Here is a 19,841-nt window from a genome sequence, read left to right as displayed (position 1 = left end):
ACCTCCCCCCTGCCATCCAGACATACTGATGGACACACGGTAGCTGTAACTTTGTCTGGTACTGCTGTGCCTGACTCCCTAAACCAACATGTGACTGTGGCCTTCAGTGCCCACTGGGTGTGGTGTCTGGTGTGTCCGGGGTGGAAGCCAGGGCCCAGAGATGCCAGGACACACCCCCTCCTCTGGGCATGGCTGGCTTCCACAGTCCCTTACACGTTTCCCTCATGTCCTGAAAACCTTTCTCCAACACTCTGTGTAAATAATACACGCGGTTCTATTCAGATCTCAGGAGAAATCTATATAACGGAGGTTTTCTGAGAAGTGACTCTGGTTTGGACATGTGAATAACAAGTGGGGAAGAAACTCGAGGCACAAAGGAGATGTTATTATTCCCATAATCCCATGTAAAATTATCGAGATTTCTTGCTACAATTATGGTAATCCATTCTCAAATGTCTGCTGGGAGAAAGGACAGGTTTGTCATTGTGGGATCGTGAGAACAGGTTCACAGCGCTGGAGTAGCCGTCTTTGTACTGTACTGTACTGTACACGGAGAACCTTATGGTAAACATACACCTGCGCAGCAACACAAGATCAACTGTACACAGGATTCACAATGCTACACTGACGCCAACCTGGAAACAATCGTGTTTGATCTAAATACCTTTCTTAGCTAATAATGTAAAATAATGGTATTTAATATTAACTGGATTAACGTCCATGTGCTGCCGCAGGGATAATGCATACCTGCGTGCAGGTGCACCAATTTAGAAGGCTATTACTTTTCATAGAAATACCATGAATAACTGGTTAAACAAAACAATGAGTCATGAACAGTTTCATCCTCATATACAATGTGCTTAATAGATTTGTATTACAGTAAAAAACCTGTAAATGCGCATGAAATGATTGCACCAGCTGGCGTTCATTTTAACTTAGCCTTGTTTTAACGTCCTTTCTAATTCGGGGATGGGGGGTTACGTTCTACAAACTTTTTAAGGTTTGCACCAGCGGAATGTAGGCACCGTATGCTATGATATGATTCGAAAGACTATTTGGCACCACTTGGACACATTAGTCGAACTTCGGTCTCCTCCTCCACAGGTAAATTGACACACCCAGTGATGGACTGACGAAACCTAAATGTACCAGCATAACATCGACTGACCGGTAGGAAAGTTTCAGTTGCGTCCGAGATGATCACTATTTTACTAACTCGTAATGTAACATGATTTGATTTACATACGCGCAATGATTCTTCCATGGAGTTTGCTAACGATTTTTAGTTTGGTGTACCACGCGGAATCGAAATGCTCTCCGACCTCTTACTATAAAAACTGTTGGATACGTCGGTTCCCTGGGATTTTTATAGATATTGAAGAATCCCAACGAAGAGGAGCGCAACTTTTGAAGTACTACCAAGAGGAGACAGCTTTGAAATGCAGCCGAACATGTTGCCTCACCAGAAACTGTAAGTGTTATAATTAGGCCTATTGTATAAAAATGAGAAGCGTAAAAAAAATCTAATCTTGTCAATGTTTTTGAAGTTGCTGGGAATTGAAATGTAAGCTTTTTTTGTTGTCGTTTTGCATAAAGATATTGAATTTTGTGCGATAGACTAATAGATTTGATGGCCTGCTGTCTTTTCTGTATCCATAGTTTCCTGTAATCTGGCTATATTCCACTATGACACCATCCAGGAGAATGTAAACTGCTATCACATGCACTGTCCTACACTGGAAAGCTGCATTCTTAGTCACAGAGGAAACGTTATACTTTATAACGTTACTAAAGGTAGGCCTATATCTCAGAATAACATGACTTGCGCAAATAAACCCAAATGTAGCCTACATTCCCACATGAAGAGGGGCGCCATGTTAACTGATGTTTCTGGGTTGGTTTGACAGGTGTGGACCCTGACTTGCTGGTGTTTGGGAAGTACTTCACCTCTAATGTGCGGGTGTTACCCCACCTCTACACCAGAGGCAACGCCTCAGAGCCCCTCGCCTCGGACAAGCGCCAGTTCAACCGCCCACCTCCACCCCCACCCCAGCCTTTGACCCCAGCATCTACCCTGAGGACCACCACCATCACTTTGCCCTCTCCAACCTCTATCCCCTCCAGTACCCCCTCCACTCCAACCTCTATTCCCTCCAGTACCCCCTCCACTCCAACCTCTATTCCCTCCAGTACCCCCTCCACTCCAACCTCTATTCCCTCCAGTTCCCCCTCCACTCCAACCTCTACCCCCTCCAGTACCCCCTCCCGTACCCCCTCCACTCCAACCTCTACCCCCTCCAGTACCCCCTCCCGTACCCCCTCCACTCCAACCTCTATCCCCTCCAGTACCCCCTCCACTCCAACCTCTACCCCCTCCAGTACCCCCTCCACTCCAACCTCTATCCCCTCCAGTACCCCCTCCACTCCAACCTCTATTCCCTCCAGTTCCCCCTCAACTCCAACCTCTATCCCCTCCAGTACCCCCTCCACTCCAACCTCTACCCCCTCCAGTACCCCCTCCACTCCAACCTCTACCCCCTCCAGTACCCCCTCCACTCCAACCTCTATCCCCTCCAGTACCCTCTCCACTCCAACCTCTATTCCCTCCAGTACCCCCTCCAGTACCCCCTCCACTCCAACCTCTATCCCCTCCAGTACCCCCTCCAGTACCCCCTCCACTCCAACCTCTATCCTCTCCAGTACCCCCTCCACTCCAACCTCTACCCCCTCCAGTACCACCTCCACTCTAATTTCCACCTTTACCACCTCAACACCCTCCTCCATCACCTCGACCCTCTTCACTCCAACCTCCACCCCCACCACTCCCCCCTACCTTACCTCCACTCCTGGATCAGCCTCTTCCTCTTACTACTCCTCCACTTCCTCCCTCTCTTCCACACCCGCCCCTCAAGCCACCCACGCTCCCACAACCTCCCCTGCCATTCCTCACACCGCCCAGACCTCAGCCCTTCTGGTCTCCACCCTCATGGATCCCCTCCCCCAGCACCCCACCTCCATCCAGCCTCCCAGCTCCACTGTCACCCAGCCTCCGCCTTCCACCTCCACCCAGCCTCCCAGCTCCACCTCCACCCAGCCTCCCAGCTCCACCTCCACCCAGCCTCCTAGCTCCACTGTCACCCAGCCTCTGCCTTCCACCTCTACCCAGCCTCCCAGCTCCACTGTCACCCAGCCTCCGCCTTCCACCTCCACCCAGCCTCCCAGCTCCACCTCCACCCAGCCTCCGCCTTCCACCTCCACCCAGCCTCCCAGCTCCACTGTCGCCCAGCCTCCCAGCTCCACCTCCACCCAGCCTCCCAGCTCCACTGTCACCCAGCCTCCACCTCCCACCTCCACCCAGCCTCCCACCTCCACCCAGCCTCTGCTTTCAACCTCCACCCAGCTTCCCACCTCCACCTCCCAGGTGGCCCCCAGCACCCCACCCACTCTGACCTCCCAGTCCAACATGGATGGAAGCAAACAGCACCCCAACGACACCAAGGGTTACCTGGGGAGGAACCACACAGCCGGGGGCGAGGGGACCCTGGGGGCCGGCGGAGAGGAGGAGGCCCAGGGAGGGGGTCCGGGCCCCCCATGGCACCTGGCGGCGCACACCCTGCTGGTTGCCGTGGCGACCTGCGTGACGGTGTTGCTGGGCTGCTGCTGCTCTCTGCTGGTGGTGGTGAGCTGGCGGGGGCGACGGAGGAGGAAGGGGTGCTACCGGACGGTCTGGAGGGGCAGGGGGGGGTCCATGCGCCTCGTCAAATACGTCATTGTTAGGGAGAGCTTGTGATGGGGGGGGTCAACACTGTTTTCACTGGAAACAGGATATCTCGGGGGGGGAAGTAGAGGAGGGGGGGGGGGGGTGGGAGGAGGGGAGGGGGAGGAAGGTGTACAAGGAACTCTAGAACACTTTTTTCCACAAAAACACCCAGAATGGGAGGCAGCTGATACAATCTGACATCTTCACCAAGAACTTAACTTGATTCAGTTTTTTTTTTTGTGTGTGCCTTCAGTAATATGATAGTGTGCTCTCCATTTGGCAGACCAACGTTTCGAAGTGGTCCACTGAGATAAAAGGGGTGTTGATGCCAAGTCCCGCAGGCTGTGGCCCCTGACGGCCGGGCTCCTGAGAGCCCTGACAGGGGCTCCCAAGCAAGACACGCTGCAACAACAGCAGGTCTGTTCAAGACAGGCAGCAGCCTGGCTAAATGGACTGGATGAGGTGTGGAGGCGTGACTCAGGTCTGAGTTTTGGGCCTCCAGGCCAGAACATCACTCTCCTGCAGGACAGCTTACCCGTGGATTGAATGTCTCCTGATCCAGAACTGGATGGACCAGAGACCAGCTGGTTGGAAGGTTGGGACACTTAATGGACAGACATTTAATTGATCCTTTTAGCGAGGTGGCTTTTAGCGTCATCGCCCTACTCTGAAGGTCAGGCTGGCAGGAACAAATGTACTTCATAGAGCAAAAACGATGTAGCTGTACTTCCCCATGTGAATAAATAAAAAAAAGAGCATTTTATTTACAATGCATTGAGTATATGTTTACAACAGGCTTTCAGTCTTGCTTTTGAATAATATGGAACCCGGTTTAGGCAGTCCTGTTTGACAGACAAACATCAAGTTTATTCTTTATATAAATATTTCACTGTAGGACTGTGAAATTGAGCCGTTGATATCTACTGGTGTAAGAACCTCTCTTAATATTGTACAGGACAAGGATAGCTGTCGTATTCTGGCCATTTACAAGTGATTAGATGCACATCCACATGCTCAACTAGAATCAATAAGAGTCAATCCGATGGCTTTACAGCGATGTTCAAATGCCATGTCTCCAAGCTGGTTCATGTGTATGTGTGTTATGGTACACAGTGGAAAGCGTCAGATGTTGAGCAGTTTCTTCACAGCCTCTCTGTACTGGAGCATGCTGCTCTCGCTCTCCCCCTCGTTCTTCAGCCTGGTGACGGCGTCCCGGTACGCCTGCACCTCGCTCCTGCCCAGGATCTCCTCTCTGACGGCCCCCTCCTCCGCCCCCCCCGGGGCCTGCATGCGGACCAGGGTGTCCAGCAGGCTGGTCTGAGACGGGCTGGCGTCCCAGCTGTACTGCTCCATGTCGGCCGCGGTCTTCTCCGCCTCCCAGCCTTCCGTTTTCTGAGGAGAGAGGACAGGTCAAGGCTAACCGGTTAGTTACTTGAGATTCCTACCAAACCTTTTTTTGGGGGGGGGGGGGGGGGGGGTATTTTTCATGCTTTATAGGCCGGCTTTGTGTGACAGGAAAGGCAGGGAGAGAGGGAGAGGGGAAGACATGGAGAAACGGGCCGAGGCTGGATTCGAACACAGGCCCCTGCGGTAAGGCCTCCGCCCACCACACTTACCCGGTGAGCTACCAGACGCCCAGAAACGTTTCAAACATTTCATCTTTAAAAACAATGTTTCAACGCAAGAAGTAGGAGAAACCTTGGGTCCTTCTGAAATGGGTCTGTTTTTTGACGAGCGAGGGATGTTTTTGAGGGTGTCGGCTCACCTGTGCGCTCCTCTCAGAGAGATACAGTTTCTCCATACCTGCCTCTCTCTCCTCTGCCTGTCTCTCTCCTGTCACATTCCCCATAGGACAAAGGTCCATTGTGAGGGACCCTAAAGCCAGGTCAGGCCCAGCCGTAGCCCCCCTCCTCTCCAGGTGTCTGGGGTGAGAGACGGCCACTACGTCCTCGTGGTCTGGAGGATCCAGCCTGGCTGGGGTTCCTGCAGGCCCTGAGCCAAGGCCCAGAGACAAGGCCCAGGGTCAAGGCCCAGAGACAAGGCCCAGGGTCAAGGCCCAGGGTCAAGGCCCAGAGACAAGGCCCAGAGACAAGGCCCAGAGACAAGGCTCAGAGACAAGGCTCAGGGTCAAGGCCGGCTGAAGATCATCTCTGTTGTTGTCTGACAGAGGACTGAGATGACATCACAGGTCATCACTGGTTAAGTTGCCGCCGCTGGCAAATATTATCGACCACTTGTCGATAATAGTTCAAGGTAATTAATCATCATCTTTCTAAGTCCAGCTGAGCCAAAGTGAAGGAAGTGAGGAGTGATCTGGTGAAGATGTCCGTCATCGCTCTTCTCCCCGCGGGGGAGAGGCGAGGAGAAGGAATGATGAAGAGAAGGCAGCCATGATGGACGCGCTGACAGACACCCCACCGCCTGATAAACATCACAGTCTGTGATCATCCTGACAGCACAGATGTGCTTCCCAAGTCTCTATACAGCAGAAGCTGTCAGATAGAGACACACACACACACAGAGAGAAGCGGTTCCAGCAGGAGCTGTCAGAGAGAGAGAGAGAGCGAGAGAGAGAGAGAGGAGGGGGAGATGAGAGGAGAGGGAGAGATAGAGACAGGGAAAGAGATAAAGAGAGAGAGAGAAGCTGTTCCAGCAGAAACTGTCAAAAGGAGAGAAAAAAACAGACAGAGAGAGACAGTGAGAGAGAGAGAGACAGTGAGAGACAGTGAGAGAGAGAGAGACAGTGTGAGAGAGAGAGAGAGAGAGAGAGAGAGAGACAGTGAGAGAGAGAGACAGTGAGAGAGAGAGAGACAGTGAGAGAGAGACAGTGAGAGAGACAGTGAGAGAGAGAGACAGTGAGAGAGAGAGAGACAGTGTGAGAGAGAGAGAGAGAGACAGTGTGAGAGAGAGAGAGAGACAGTGAGAGAGAGAGAGAGACAGTGAGAGAGAGACAGTGAGAGAGAGAGAGAGAGAGAGAGACAGTGAGAGAGAGAGACAGACAGTGAGAGAGAGACAGTGAGAGAGAGAGAGACAGTGAGAGAGAGAGAGAGAGAGAGACAGTGAGAGAGAGAGAGACAGTGAGAGAGGGCAGCCAGGGAGCCTGGCTGCTGCTCGGCAGGGTGAGGTGAAGGAGAAGGCTGCTTGCAGGGTAGCAGGCAGTCCAGGAAGTAGCGACACGGCAGAGTTAGCCAGCAGAGTCCCGTCTCCCCGAGTGGAGAGGCAGAACCACCTCGCTGCCCGTTAACAATCAGCCCCTTTGTAAGCTTGTGTTTCTCTGAACGCAGCTACACTCTCACAGCTGCCCAGAGGCACTGTGCCTTCCTTTGTGCGTGCTAAAGGGCAGCGGACAGTGTTCCGCTTCCCGCCTTGGACACAATCCCCCCCCCCGGAAGACCCCCCCCAAAAAAATCCAAGTTTGTTTTTCTCCTCTCCCCCCGGTTGAAGTCTTACCTTGATGTAAAGACCTCCTGAGGAGAAGGAGGTCGCCAACTCTCTAGCGGCCCCGCTTTCATGGAGGAGTCGCTGACCCCAGCCATGGTTCCCTGAGGTGTGGTGTGTGGTTGGCGTGGTGTGAATGTGGGGGAAGGGTGGGTGGGTGGGGGGGGGGGTGTGGTCAACATCTGATACCCCCGTCTGTGTTCTCCTGGTGGAGGGTGAATGTCACGGCCACAATGGAGCGGCTCGCTATCTTCCTGACCCGCTCATCTCTCTGAGAGGGCTCTAATGGGCCTCCTATCACACCACAGGGAGAAGACACTCTGCTCTCCCTCTGGTACTGGGCCCTGCACCATCCAGCTACCCTCAGGAGATAGACAGATGGATGTAAATGTCAGCGAGCGCGTCGCTGGGATGTAGAGGAGGCGGGTGCTGCCTTTAGAACCAGGCTGATTTGAGAGGGTGAATTCAGGCATCGTCATGTGATCCTGCCTCCTTCAGGAACGGCTCTAATCTGGCGTCTGATCTCAGGAAACCTTTCAAACTGTAAACAGGCGAGGACACAGTCATGGTGGGAGGCGCCCCAGGTGACATTAACCACAGGCACAGCCTTCACAAACACACTTTATTTTCAAAGTGCACTGAACAGAAAGAGGTGGATGGAGAGAGTGAAAGAGAGATAGAAAGAAAAGAGAGAGGGGGTGGGAGAGAGGGGATGGATGAGGAACGGGAGACAGCCCCCAGTTGAGCTTCTGTGAATGAAGGAACCCCTGAAATATTCATGGCCGTGATGAAAGGCTCTCTACAAGCTTGTACGTACTGTGCTGTGTGACTAAGCCCCTCTCCAGAAGGCTTGGCTTACTGGTGTCACATGTCTAGGGACTGTGACAGACACTGACCACCAAGGGGGCTGGCCAATTCCACTCTGGTGTTTTGGTGGCACATGGAAAACAGAAGGACTGTCTCCACTGCTGGTTTTTAGGTCAGTCAGGGCAGTGTAACGCCAGTGGTCCTGAATTACTTTCACTGAGAAGTGAGCTTTGGCTGCCCCGGTAGCTCACTGGGTAAGTGAGCGTACAATGTAGGATGGAAGCCTTAATGCAGCGACCTGGGTTCGAATCCGGCCCGGGCCCTTTGCTGCATGTCTGTACCCCCCCCCCCCCCCCCTCTCTCCCTGACTTTCCTGTCAGTGAAAACAATCTAAAAAATTGAAAAATACAAGTGAGTCTTACCCATGATTCGTGGTACAGCACAGTCAGGAGGTAATGTGCATAGTCATCATTCTGCTGTCTCAGTGGGCAGCTGGGGAAAGATAGAGGAGAAAGATTGTGATCTCACAGCTTTACTGGCCAGAGATGATCTGCAAACATCAATATAACCCACTTACAAAAGAACCTAAACTGTTTAGCCGAACATTCACCAGATGCTCACCTGTCGGTGACGATGGTCAGAGTGTCTGTCTTCTTGCAGTAACGCTCTCCCAAAAGCTTGACCATCTTCTTCCGTGCGTGGTCATCCAAATTCAGACTGGACAGCTTCACCTGGGAGGACAGAAGCATCTCTTAATACCAAACACCAAAAAAGGCTGGCCTTCCAATCCTGCTGTCACAAATCTCTGTATGAGTAACTTTCTTAAGTAACCAAGGTGTTAGGAGTCTTGTAGCTGATACTTCTCAGATGAGAAGATAAGATATTTCCCGGTACAATGAAAAACCACGCTCAAAATCTTAAAAGGTCATTTATTTTTAACTGCGGAGACTTAGAGACTAACCCTGCAGTTCAAATCCCCATACATTCATCTGGAGAGTAACTCTCAAGTCACATGTGATGTCATGCCCTGGAATGAAACGTAAGCCCACCGTCAATCAGAACAACAACAAAAAAAACAGATTACTTCTGGCAAATGCATTCGAATTGCATTATTTATATACACGGATGAAGCCTTTGACATCGTAGCGTATGTGTGTGTGTGGTGTGTGTGTGTGAGAGCTGTGGCCAGGTGTGCCTTGAACACAAGACCGTCTGAACAGGGGTGACGTTTCATTTCAATCTCCCCAGATGACAGGACGAGGGGAGAGGGGTGGAGGTGGGGTTCAGTGAAAGCCTGGTCTCAGTCTGCTTCTGCCTCGATGGGATTTGTCATGCAATCTATCTTTGATTTCCCAACTAATCCAGAGGGATTAATGGCTGAATAATTCCTACCTCAGGGCCATAATCTAAAGAGGAAAGTGTTAGTGGAGCAGATGGCTGATGATTAATGGGAAGTCCTATATTTCATCAGAGGGGGGGAATCTAAAAATATGAATAGTTTTAGTTTGAATTCTCAACGGTGGTTGGGCAAAAGTACCCTTTTTTCAGATGTCAATTTTGGACCGACCAAAGTGAATCATCTCTGCATACTGATAGTCACAAACATGACACGGAGGAAACCGACGCATGTTAATCAGATCGTTCCCCCAGAGAATAACCCAGCACACACTCACATACAGGGTGCCCTCTCCCCTGATAGACGCTCACAGACAGGGTGCCCTCTCCCCTGATAGACACTCACATACAGGGTGCCCTCTCCCCTGATAGACACTCACAGACAGGGTGCCCTCTCCCCTGATAGACGCTCACAGACAGGGTGCCCTCTCCCCTGATAGACACTCACATACAGGGTGCCCTCTCCCCTGATAGACACTCACATACAGGGTGCCCTCTCCCCTGATAGACACTCACAGACAGGGTGCCCTCTCCCCTGATAGACACTCACAGACAGGGTGCCCTCTCCCCTGATAGACACACTCACATACAGGGTGCCCTCTCCCCTGATAGACACTCACAGACAGGGTGCCCTCTCCCCTGATAGACACTCACAGACAGGGTGCCCTCTCCCCTGATAGACACTCACATACAGGGTGCCCTCTCCCCTGATAGACACTCACAGACAGGGTGCCCTCTCCCCTGATAGACACTCACATACAGGGTGCCCTCTCCCCTGATAGACACTCACAGACAGGGTGCCCTCTCCCCTGATAGACACACTCACATACAGGGTGCCCTCTCCCCTGATAGACACTCACAGACAGGGTGCCCTCTCCCCTGATAGACACACTCACATACAGGGTGCCCTCTCCCCTGATAGACACTCACATACAGGGTGCCCTCTCCCCTGATAGACGCTCACAGACAGGGTGCCCTCTCCCCTGATAGACACTCACAGACAGGGTGCCCTCTCCCCTGATAGACACTCACATACAGGGTGCCCTCCCCTGAGACACACTCACAGACAGGGTGCCCTCTCCCCTGATAGACACTCACATACAGGGTGCCCTCTCCCCTGATAGACACTCACATACAGGGTGCCCTCTCCCCTGATAGACACTCACAGACAGGGTGCCCTCTCCCCTGATAGACACTCACATACAGGGTGCCCTCTCCCCTGATAGACACTCACAGACAGGGTGCCCTCTCCCCTGATAGACACTCACATACAGGGTGCCCTCTCCCCTGATAGACACTCACATACAGGGTGCCGTCTCCCCTGACAGACACTCACAGACAGGGTGCCCTCTCCCCTGATAGACACTCACAGACAGGGTGCCCTCTCCCCTGATAGACACTCACAGACAGGGTGCCCTCTCCCCTGATAGACACACTCACATACAGGGTGCCCTCTCCCCTGATAGACACTCACAGACAGGGTGCCCTCTCCCCTGATAGACACTCACAGACAGGGTGCCCTCTCCCCTGATAGACACTCACATACAGGGTGCCCTCTCCCCTGATAGACACACTCACATACAGGGTGCCCTCTCCCCTGATAGACACTCACATACAGGGTGCCCTCCCCTGAGACACACTCACAGACAGGGTGACGATGCGAGCGGCAGGATTCCGGAGAGAGAGGCCTGCAGAAACGAAGGTCTTGCTTTCCACCTTGATGGGGAAGTCCACATCGCAGGCACCATCTGAGTCCAGGGCAGAGGGCCACTCTGTACAGAAGACTGGAGGGGGACAAGAACAATCCTCTCTTTGATAAACAATAGTCTCTGGATCCAAAATAATACTTTCATTCAACACAAGGTGTTGTTTAATCCGACTGTGGGTGCAAACTTAAGTGGTTAACCTTTCAGGGCTTCAGTGTGTTTCTTTATGGCTGCAGGCGTCAAATGCAAAAAGTTTGGGATCTGAGCAAGACAAGAGCAGTTGATGAGATTACACACACAGAGCATAAACACAACCGGTTGCAGTGATTTTGTGCTAAAATCAGCCGAACAGCAAAAGCTGTATTAGCCATTTACACCAGAAACAGAAGAACGAGTTCTGTAAGTTACAGACCCAAAGACTCAAAATAAAAAGCGTGCGTGTCATGATGACATTGGTTGGCCAAATGAACAAACTGAAAAAAATATTCATGACAGCTTGCGTTCGCAGATTACTTGGAGTTACTTGGAGTTTTTCCTAGGTAATGTAAATGATGTTCTCTCATTTAACTAAATACTGAACCCAATCCCCTCAACTGAACTGACTGCACTGCAGGAAAGTGAATCATAATAACACATTGAGTGCAAGAAAGATGCATTACAAATACAAACAGCTACAGTACAGTAAAATGACAGACAAAACATAACCTACGATAACAAGAGGAGACAATAAAAATGATTAAAAAGGTAATCTTTAAGCAAACTCTTAAAATAGCCAAGCGAAGGAGCATTTCTGATGGAAACAGGTGGTGGGTTTCACAGTTTAGGAGCAGTGAATGAGAAAGTCCATTCACCCCTGTTTTGTGAGCAGAGAGGCTGGTACAGAGTGAAAGTCAGCTGAACCAAACGGTCATGAACCCTCACCTTGATGAGCTCCAGGTTGCCCATCTTCTCTGGGGGCACCCCCTTGTTCACAGGGTAGCCCATGCGCACGGGCAGGGGCACTGAGGCGTGTCTGAACGGGGTGGCGGACGGATACACCGCCGTCCAGTCCTGGTCCACCGCCATCTTGTCTGTCCTCGGTTCACCTGCCTTTAAAACGAATACAAACGCAATATAAACTAGTGCTTCAACACCCATGCACACCGTTATTTGTTTCTAGTAAACTGACGGGGATATCGGAATGGTATTAAATTAAACACAGGCTCACCTCTCTTCTAGGTTTCCTTAAAAGTCCTCGGTTGTCTCTATCAGGAAAGCCTGGAATGAACGGAAATCATACTCATGGTGTGGAATAACTTATGTTTATTTTCAAACGTGTTCGCTAAGGATAAACTACTTTAAAATATAGTCTGCTAAGGAACAACTACCCGAAGATGAATTTAGAAAAATGCCGAATCCACTGTGAAATATCAATCTGGTAGTCACAGAGAATTTCAGCAAGGACAGTCAACATAGCTAGAGCGGATCTTGGCTGGGTGAGGGACAACCATCCAGGCTACCAAGCGAGCTTTCAAATATGTATTTCTTACCTCTATTTGCACGAGATTTGTTGGTCGAGACCGCCGTCGCATATGTGACCCTATTCAATCTATGTCCATTGATCGCCCATTGACTAATGATTGGGCCATTTATTCGACCTAAGGACAAAATAGATGTGCTTACTGAGTGTGCGGCCATGTTTCCCGAATGACAGGCTAGTGACGACAACGGCGTATCAGAATGGACATATTAAACGGATGCCTGCAAGATGATCTGTAGACATATTCAGTGCCCCCTACTGTTATGGAAAGACAGTAGCCTCAATCTGTGAAATCCATAAGGAGCGTTCACATTTCCATGCAAATTTCATTTCATTGACAAGTTAAGAAAATGTACGAGTGCCAACATTCAACTATTTCATCACAACAGCAAACTACTGCGGGATTTCATATTCACAAAGTTTATATGCTTGTTTTTTAAATACATGTATTACTTTGTATTTTAACCCTTTCTCACGCCAGTGTCGGCATCTAGCCTATACGTCATGTGTATTTCCATAATAGAAACGGATTCCAATCACACTGGTCACATGTGTCAAGTGGCCACGCTTGCGCGCGTCTGTCCACATGTGTCGGTAGCATCACCGCCAGCTGCTCGTCTCTACCTCACCGACTAACGGTACCGGACTTCAAAGGAACACGCCGCAAGGGACATAAAAGACGAAAGATAGCCTTAACTTTATAGTTGCATCCAGATTTGCGTTGATTAATGTGGTGTTGGTTACTTCCTAAGTGGTGTAGCCTATCTATATTGTGTCGTTGTGAAGAAAAGTTGTTGCTGGGCAGTCTTCTTAAAGGTAGAATTGTGTTCTCAACAGGTAAGCTTTGAAACATTTGTATTTTATTGAATCAACTTATTTACGTTTTTTGGCCAATGCACGAGACATATGCGTGCGGTAAAAAAAAAACCCACAACGTAGCCTAAATGTGAATAATTTGAGCTGTTTTAGAATTTGCTGTGACAATGTGATATAGCCTACACACATCACACCTACCGACCCAAGATGTGTTCAAGGAAGCGCTCCTCATTCACTTATCTCTCCTCCATAGTTCTATCCAGAATCAATCCAGTCAAACTTCAACTTTTACTGCATGTGTGTATGAGGGAAATAGAAAACTATTGCCTGGTGATTTATGATTATTTTCGCAGTTTAGACACCCGTAGCTATTAAAAGCACCATGCGAACAATTAAAAACTGGAAAGGAAAGCAACTGATAAAAGGTTAATTTGTGAAATCATTAACATAAAAAGTATATTTGGGGCATCAGTGTCCTACTTCCTTGTAAGACAGTTAGCCTAAATGTGATGGTTATTGTAAATACTTTCTTAGTGTACAGTTTGACTTAAGCAACAAAGAAACTCGATCTATGTTGCGACAGACAGGAGTGGCGCTATCGCCGGCTCCTGTCATCACATCTTCTACGGTTTTGGACCCGGCGCAGCTGGGGTTGCTATCTCTAGTTACATTTCATCTCTCGCCACAAAAGCTTGTTTCCGATCTCTCTTGGAGGCATCCCTTCAACACCTACAGTATCAGGGCTGTGTATCGGTGTCTCTTTAAGGAGGGCTTGTTAGTTGTTGCTAATTAGTTCGCTTGAGTTTTTCCACAAGTGATACTTGTTATATATATAGGCCGATTCTCTTTTTTGTTCTTCTTTTTTCTAATCAATGTGTTTATTCCCAGGTGTTTTGCATCACCCCCCCCCTCCCCCAAAGTTAGGCTACTTAAAGACACCTTACACGCATAAAGTATTCTAAATGGAATAAATGCTGCCAATTAATAATTGACAACTTATTGTAAAAGATCAGTAGCCTAGCCTATCGATTAAGGTAGGCCACTCTGAAGCATGTACACTGCCTGCTTCATTTGATCTTGATAGGCTAAGAATTATGTAGCAAATATTAACAATAAACCCACTTTCTATTAATTAAAACTACTTCAGCATAATAATGCACCTAAAATACAAACCTGAGCAAGGGCAGCAATCGCTATCGAATCAACAGATGTGCAATTTAGCTAGCAGGGGAAGAATACAAACAACGAAAATCACCAGTTAACTTGTTTGAAATTTGCAAGAACTATAGACGTATACAATAACAGGCATAAATGAACAACATAAGTTATACGATTTAGGCCTACAGTTCTCAAGGACGCACACACGCAATCTCAACTGCGGTGTGAAGCGCGTGTCCGTGCAATTCTCCGACATTCACTGCCTGATTTCTGATAGCCTGGTCCTAACCAGACTCTCGTACATTTCATTTGTACAGAGTCTGGCCTCGCTCCATTGAGAAGCGTTGACTTCCTTGTAGGCGGGTACTCTGTTGAAGTTTAAAACTATTGGATCTTCCATAACCAATCGCTAGCGTTTGCCGTAGCCAATTCCTTCACCACTACTGTAACAGAGCTAGCTGCCATAGCTGGAAAATCAAACTGTTCCCGAACCCCATGGGAAGGAGGGCCACAACATCATGCCCACCAACAAAACTCAGCAAAAATTGTTCTTGCTCTGGCTTTAGCTTATGTATATACGGCAGCGTTGCCACAACGGACTGAATGGCTTCGCTCGCATCTTTCTCCGCCGCCATTACGGAACTACAACACAAACTAGAGAGGGTACAATTTCTGGGGAAATTGTAGGGTGTGCTTGCTTGCGTCGGTTGCACAGGGGTCCGTTTTTGAATGACATTTTTACAACTGATTTATGTATATTTTATATGAAAATGCATACTTATTATTTATAAAGATTAAATAGATTTAAAGGCATTTTTTTTGCTGCTCATTTACAACTGAAAATACGAGTGAAGTGTAGAATGAAATAGATGTCTTCTCATTTCCCCTGCAAGAGGCAGCCTCATCGTTGAATCAAAACGAATAAATTTGGCAGACCGGTGTAAAAATGGACCTAATCTCTATGACTTAAACGTCATTTTAAGTTTTTCCCTTCTGGTGATATTTTCAGGCATGTAGCCTACTCATTGCATTCATTCATTAATAAAGAACCCCCTTTGAAGATTATTCTACTACGTTACCCGGCAGTAGAAGATGGAATCGCGATTCAGACAGTCCCATCTGCTAACTGAAAATATGCCCCCCAAAACGTAAATAAACTTGACATTTATTTAGTGGAAAATCGCTCATTCATAAAAAGCTCACTGGTAGCGATCATTGTCAGTAACAACGCAAAATGCGATATAGCCCTGTGTGGAGAAGCTGCCCCGGTAAATTGTACTACAACGGTACAGTACTAGACTACTGCTGTGTTCGTTTTGGTAGCGATTGAATTGGTTGAATTGGATTTAACGTTCCGTTGTACGGTTTAGGCTGAAATTAATTATTTTCATGAACAGATTGGCAACGTTTAGGCTGTGGCAATGAAGTTCAGGTTAGTAGTTAGATAGACTTTTGATTAAGTAAGGGGAGTGCCTAACATGTTCTGTAGCCGTTTGACTTCCTACAGCTGTGTAGATGTTTTTGTAGTGTCCGCGTAGGCTACAGCATTGCAGTGAGCAACACTGGTTTGAAACCACAGGTAATGATAATTTCACCCACAAATCGTTTACTTGTAATGTAATGTCATAATAAATCCTACAACGAAAATGTATTTGTGAGGAATGTTTATTTTAAAGATTGAAAACAGATGCATCATAGACCACTGTAGTATGTGTTGCCCGGGCAACAGAGGCTAATGTCATGATGCTAATGCTTCAGTGAAATAGTAGACTACCGTTTCCAAAAGTAGATGTGGGCCTACTTCCTTAATAATATCAGCTAATATTGTACATTACATTTCATAATTGTGTTTCACATCACAAAGTAAAATAGTTATCACCCTGGCCTCTTTGCTTGTGGCGTTCCTGCAGCTGCCTTGCAGTAAAGCTATAGTTAGCCTAGCTATCCCCCAAGTTAACAGATGTGAAACGAATGTTCTGCTACAGGTAGTCACGCGTGTTTTCGTGACGTTAGTGACGTAGTGACGTTAGTAACGTCAGTGACTGTGGCTAGCAAATTAGCCACCGTTAGCTTCACTTTTCACCACAAAAACGCAATTTCTACTTAAACCATGCAACGGAACGTAAATAAAAATACAACCAACGCAATCGCTACCAAGACGAACCTTTTGACACCGCCGTTGTGTATGTAGTCCAAATATTGACTGATCCTTAGGGGGGCGAAAATAAATAAATAAATATATATGTGAGAGAACAAAGGTTGTGCTCTCGCCGAAGGCTTGAGCACACCCAACTAGCGCACGACAGCCACTCCCTCTGTTCTCTGATTGGCCGGTAGAAAATTAACCGGAGACATCTGACTTACTTACCTCATGGCCAGACCTAATACAGAAGCAAAATCGAAACTGAGCAGAAGTACGTAGGAGTGCAGAGCCAGGCTAGATTTCTGATACCGTGGCAGCAGAAATAAAGCCATTGAGGAAACACTGCACTATATATTATCATTCCAAGTTAAGAATACCAATGGAGGCTGCGTTAGAAATCGTAAATCAAACTTTTGTCAGCATTTTGATTGGAAATTTAATTTGCATTTGTACAGGTGTATTCGTGCACGTCGGGCTGTCCCTCGCAGCGGAACGACAGTTTAGTGGCCACTCTGTCCATTCGCGCACCTCACAGTTGCGTATTGATCAGACAAGAAGACACGCTTATCAACTCGATTACTATTGATCAAAACAGAACAAGGGTTCGGCTGTAGCCTACTTGAAACATACTATTGAGAACATTTTCGCTGACATGCATTGCACGCGTGATGAACACAGCTTTTTCTTTTCTTCATCGCAGACTTTTTTTTGTCTTTGGCGCTCGGGATTTGTCATTGGCGCTCGGGAAAACGGCTTTGGTGCGCGCCAACATTTTCTCTATGCAGGAAAAGCCCTGTTGGTGCGTCCACATTTTAACATGGCTTTATGTTACTTATTGCATGCACACAGTTCATGTGACATTTGAGTACTAGTGCTGCTGATACTGTGACTATGGTGCTAATGCCCTCCTCCATCCCTTCTGTACGGTAGTCAGCTATGGATTAGATTGAGCAAAAAGAAACACGAGGAAAACAAGCCTACTGTTAGTCTTAAATATGGGCTATGGAAAGGGACATCTGTATTGTACTGTACACTCTGGTTGAATAACTTTTCATATCTTTTAAGTGGCAATTGAAGAATCATTTATATAAGAAATGTGGTGCTGTATGTTTTGCAGCCATCCAGTTGGCTCCAGACTAGACTAATGGATGTGGCTTATATTGGCTGTCACTCTGACTCATCTCCTCTCCTGCTCTACAGGTCTGGTCTGGCCTCACGTAGCTCCTCTGTTCTCCGTGGAGCAGGCATGCCTCGCTAGCTGTCTCTCACCCCAGTTCTGTCTGTGGCTCACCCCAACCTCCAGTTATCACCCTAACCTCCGGTTATCACCCTCACCCCCAGTTATCACCTCCAGTTATCACCCCCAGTTATCACCTCCAGTTATCACCCCCAGTTATCACCCCCAGTTATCACCCCCAGTTATCATCCCCAGTTATCACCCTCACCCCCAGTTATCACCCTAACCCCCAGTTATCACTCTCACCCCCAGTTATCACCCACAGTCATCATCCCCAGTTATCACCATATCCCCCAGTTATCACCCTCACCCCCAGTTAATACCCTCACCCCCAGTTATCACCCTCACTCCCAGTTATCACCATAACCTCCAGTTATCACCCTAACCCCCAGTTATCACCATAGCCTCCAGTTATCACCCTCACCCCCAGTTATCACCATAACCTCCAGTTATCACCCTCACCCCTAGTTAATACCCTCACCCCCAGTTATCACCCCTCCGTCCTCACCTCCAATTCTCACCCGCAACTCACCCCCAGCCCTCATCCTCACCCCTTCACCCTCACCCTCACTTCTCACCCCCAGCCCTCATCCTCACCCCCTCACCACTCACCCTCAGCTCTCACCCTCCGCCCTCAACCCACAGCCCATACTGTCAACCCCCATCCCCAGCCGGACCAGTGTGCCTTTCAGGATGAGTGACCGGGGCAACACCGTCCGGCGCTCCTTCCACCTGCAGCGCCGCTTGCACTCCGCCCACGCCGGCGATGACGACACAGCCCCGGGCCCCAACGGCTACCCCAGCGCCAGCCTGGACAGGAGCCTGGACAGGAGCCTGGACAGGAGCCTGGACAGGAGCCTGGACAGGAGCCTGGACGAGCCAGATCCTCAGCCCCCTGCTCCTGACAGCCGCCTCTACTCTCCTGTTTCACTGGAACTGGACCCCGTGGCGGTGAATAATGGATCAGGCATTCCCTGCAGCCCGGCAAGACGCACAAAAGAGCCAGCGCTGCAGATGGTCCACGGTGGCCGGCCCTCCTCCTGCCCTCCGCCTTTCCCTGCAGCCAGCTGGCCGCACTCCTCCAAGCGTTTCCCCAGGCCTTACATCACCAAGACCAGCATGCAGGGGGATGTCTACAACTTCCTGGAGAGACCTGCTGGATTGAGATGCTTCCTCTACCATTTCCTGGTGTGAGTACCGCTTTCTGAGCCTCGTTTGGTCGTTCATTGAGCCCTGAATGACTTTGTGATTCGTCATGTAGTGTTCTTGAGTAAGTGGGGAAGAGAGTGTTTCATTGTTATGTGTGACGTGTGGAAGTTTAATTTGGTTCTCAAAATGTACTTTATTGATTTAGTAATTGTAGGCGTTTGAGTAAAACATATTATTAGCATTAATTTCCTAATTTAAGATTATTTGTATTTACAAGTATTATAAGCTGTGTACTGAGTTATGTAGTGTTTCCATAATTGAGTCAGGCTTAATTAGCAGATTATACTATAGCATTATATTACTATACATAAAACACCCTAAATGTTATACGGCTAACATAATACTTCAATATATTAATAATATATTAAAACAAAAACATTACAAATAGTATATTGTAGTCGATAGTGTCGATATCCACTTGTTGCATCCACTCACTTGTTAATTACTGCTGGTGCGTGTAGGCTGTAAGGTTACACATCCTGGTTCCCAGAACACAACCTACCGCTATCTGTGACTGCTGTAGACGACTAGAAGGAGGTCACCAGGAACAGGCCAGCCACACCTCTGGCCCTGCTCTCTCCTACCGTCAACAAGTCAGACGGCTCATGCATGAAACATGGAGCTGCTGCTGCTGGTCATCAGGCCGGTCAGCG

The 19,841-nt window shown here is 48.7% G+C and overlaps 3 protein-coding genes across 3 annotated transcripts in view; 1 reads left to right on the top strand and 2 right to left on the bottom strand.

Moving 5' to 3' along the window:
- si:dkey-82f1.1 (DENN domain-containing protein 2A) overlaps positions 1-19,841 on the bottom strand; it is a 78,554-nt gene that overhangs the window by 6,386 nt on the left and 52,327 nt on the right.
- On the top strand, positions 1,252-3,790 carry LOC136941581 (MANSC domain-containing protein 4-like). Its single transcript, XM_067234119.1, has 4 exons — positions 1,252-1,471; positions 1,660-1,794; positions 1,908-2,465; positions 3,441-3,790. Exons 1-4 carry the CDS (start codon positions 1,252-1,254, stop codon positions 3,788-3,790), a joined length of 1,263 nt encoding a protein of 420 aa, XP_067090220.1.
- mrps35 (mitochondrial ribosomal protein S35) lies at positions 4,497-12,787 on the bottom strand. The gene is made up of 8 exons (XM_067234802.1): positions 12,636-12,787; positions 12,314-12,363; positions 12,028-12,195; positions 11,307-11,367; positions 11,045-11,184; positions 8,627-8,736; positions 8,428-8,497; positions 4,497-5,152 (listed from the first exon to the last, which is right to left on the bottom strand). The coding sequence occupies exons 1-8, from the start codon at positions 12,781-12,783 to the stop codon at positions 4,883-4,885; spliced, it is 1,017 nt and encodes a 338-aa protein (XP_067090903.1). The 5' UTR covers positions 12,784-12,787; the 3' UTR covers positions 4,497-4,882.

This window comes from Osmerus mordax, chromosome 4 (genome assembly GCF_038355195.1).
Source record: "Osmerus mordax isolate fOsmMor3 chromosome 4, fOsmMor3.pri, whole genome shotgun sequence".
NCBI lineage: Eukaryota > Metazoa > Chordata > Actinopteri > Osmeriformes > Osmeridae > Osmerus > Osmerus mordax.
The sequence above is the reverse complement of the archived record's forward strand: the minus strand, read 5'-3'. Positions and strand labels throughout refer to the sequence as shown.

Coding starts and splice junctions, on each gene's coding strand:
- mrps35 (XM_067234802.1), bottom strand. CDS start 12,783: ATGGCCGCACACTCAGTAAGCACATCTATTTTGTCCTTAGGTCGAATA. Junction 12,364..12,635: donor CAAATCTCGTGCAAATAGAG/GTAAGAAATACA, acceptor CGTTCATTCCAG/GCTTTCCTGATAGAGACAAC. Junction 8,498..8,626: donor CTGACCATCGTCACCGACAG/GTGAGCATCTGG, acceptor ATCTTTCCCCAG/CTGCCCACTGAGACAGCAGA.
- LOC136941581 (XM_067234119.1), top strand. CDS start 1,252: ATGATTCTTCCATGGAGTTTGCTAACGATTTTTAGTTTGGTGTACCAC. Junction 1,472..1,659: donor ATGTTGCCTCACCAGAAACT/GTAAGTGTTATA, acceptor CTGTATCCATAG/TTTCCTGTAATCTGGCTATA. Junction 2,466..3,440: donor TTCCCCCTCAACTCCAACCT/CTATCCCCTCCA, acceptor CCAGCACCCCAC/CCACTCTGACCTCCCAGTCC.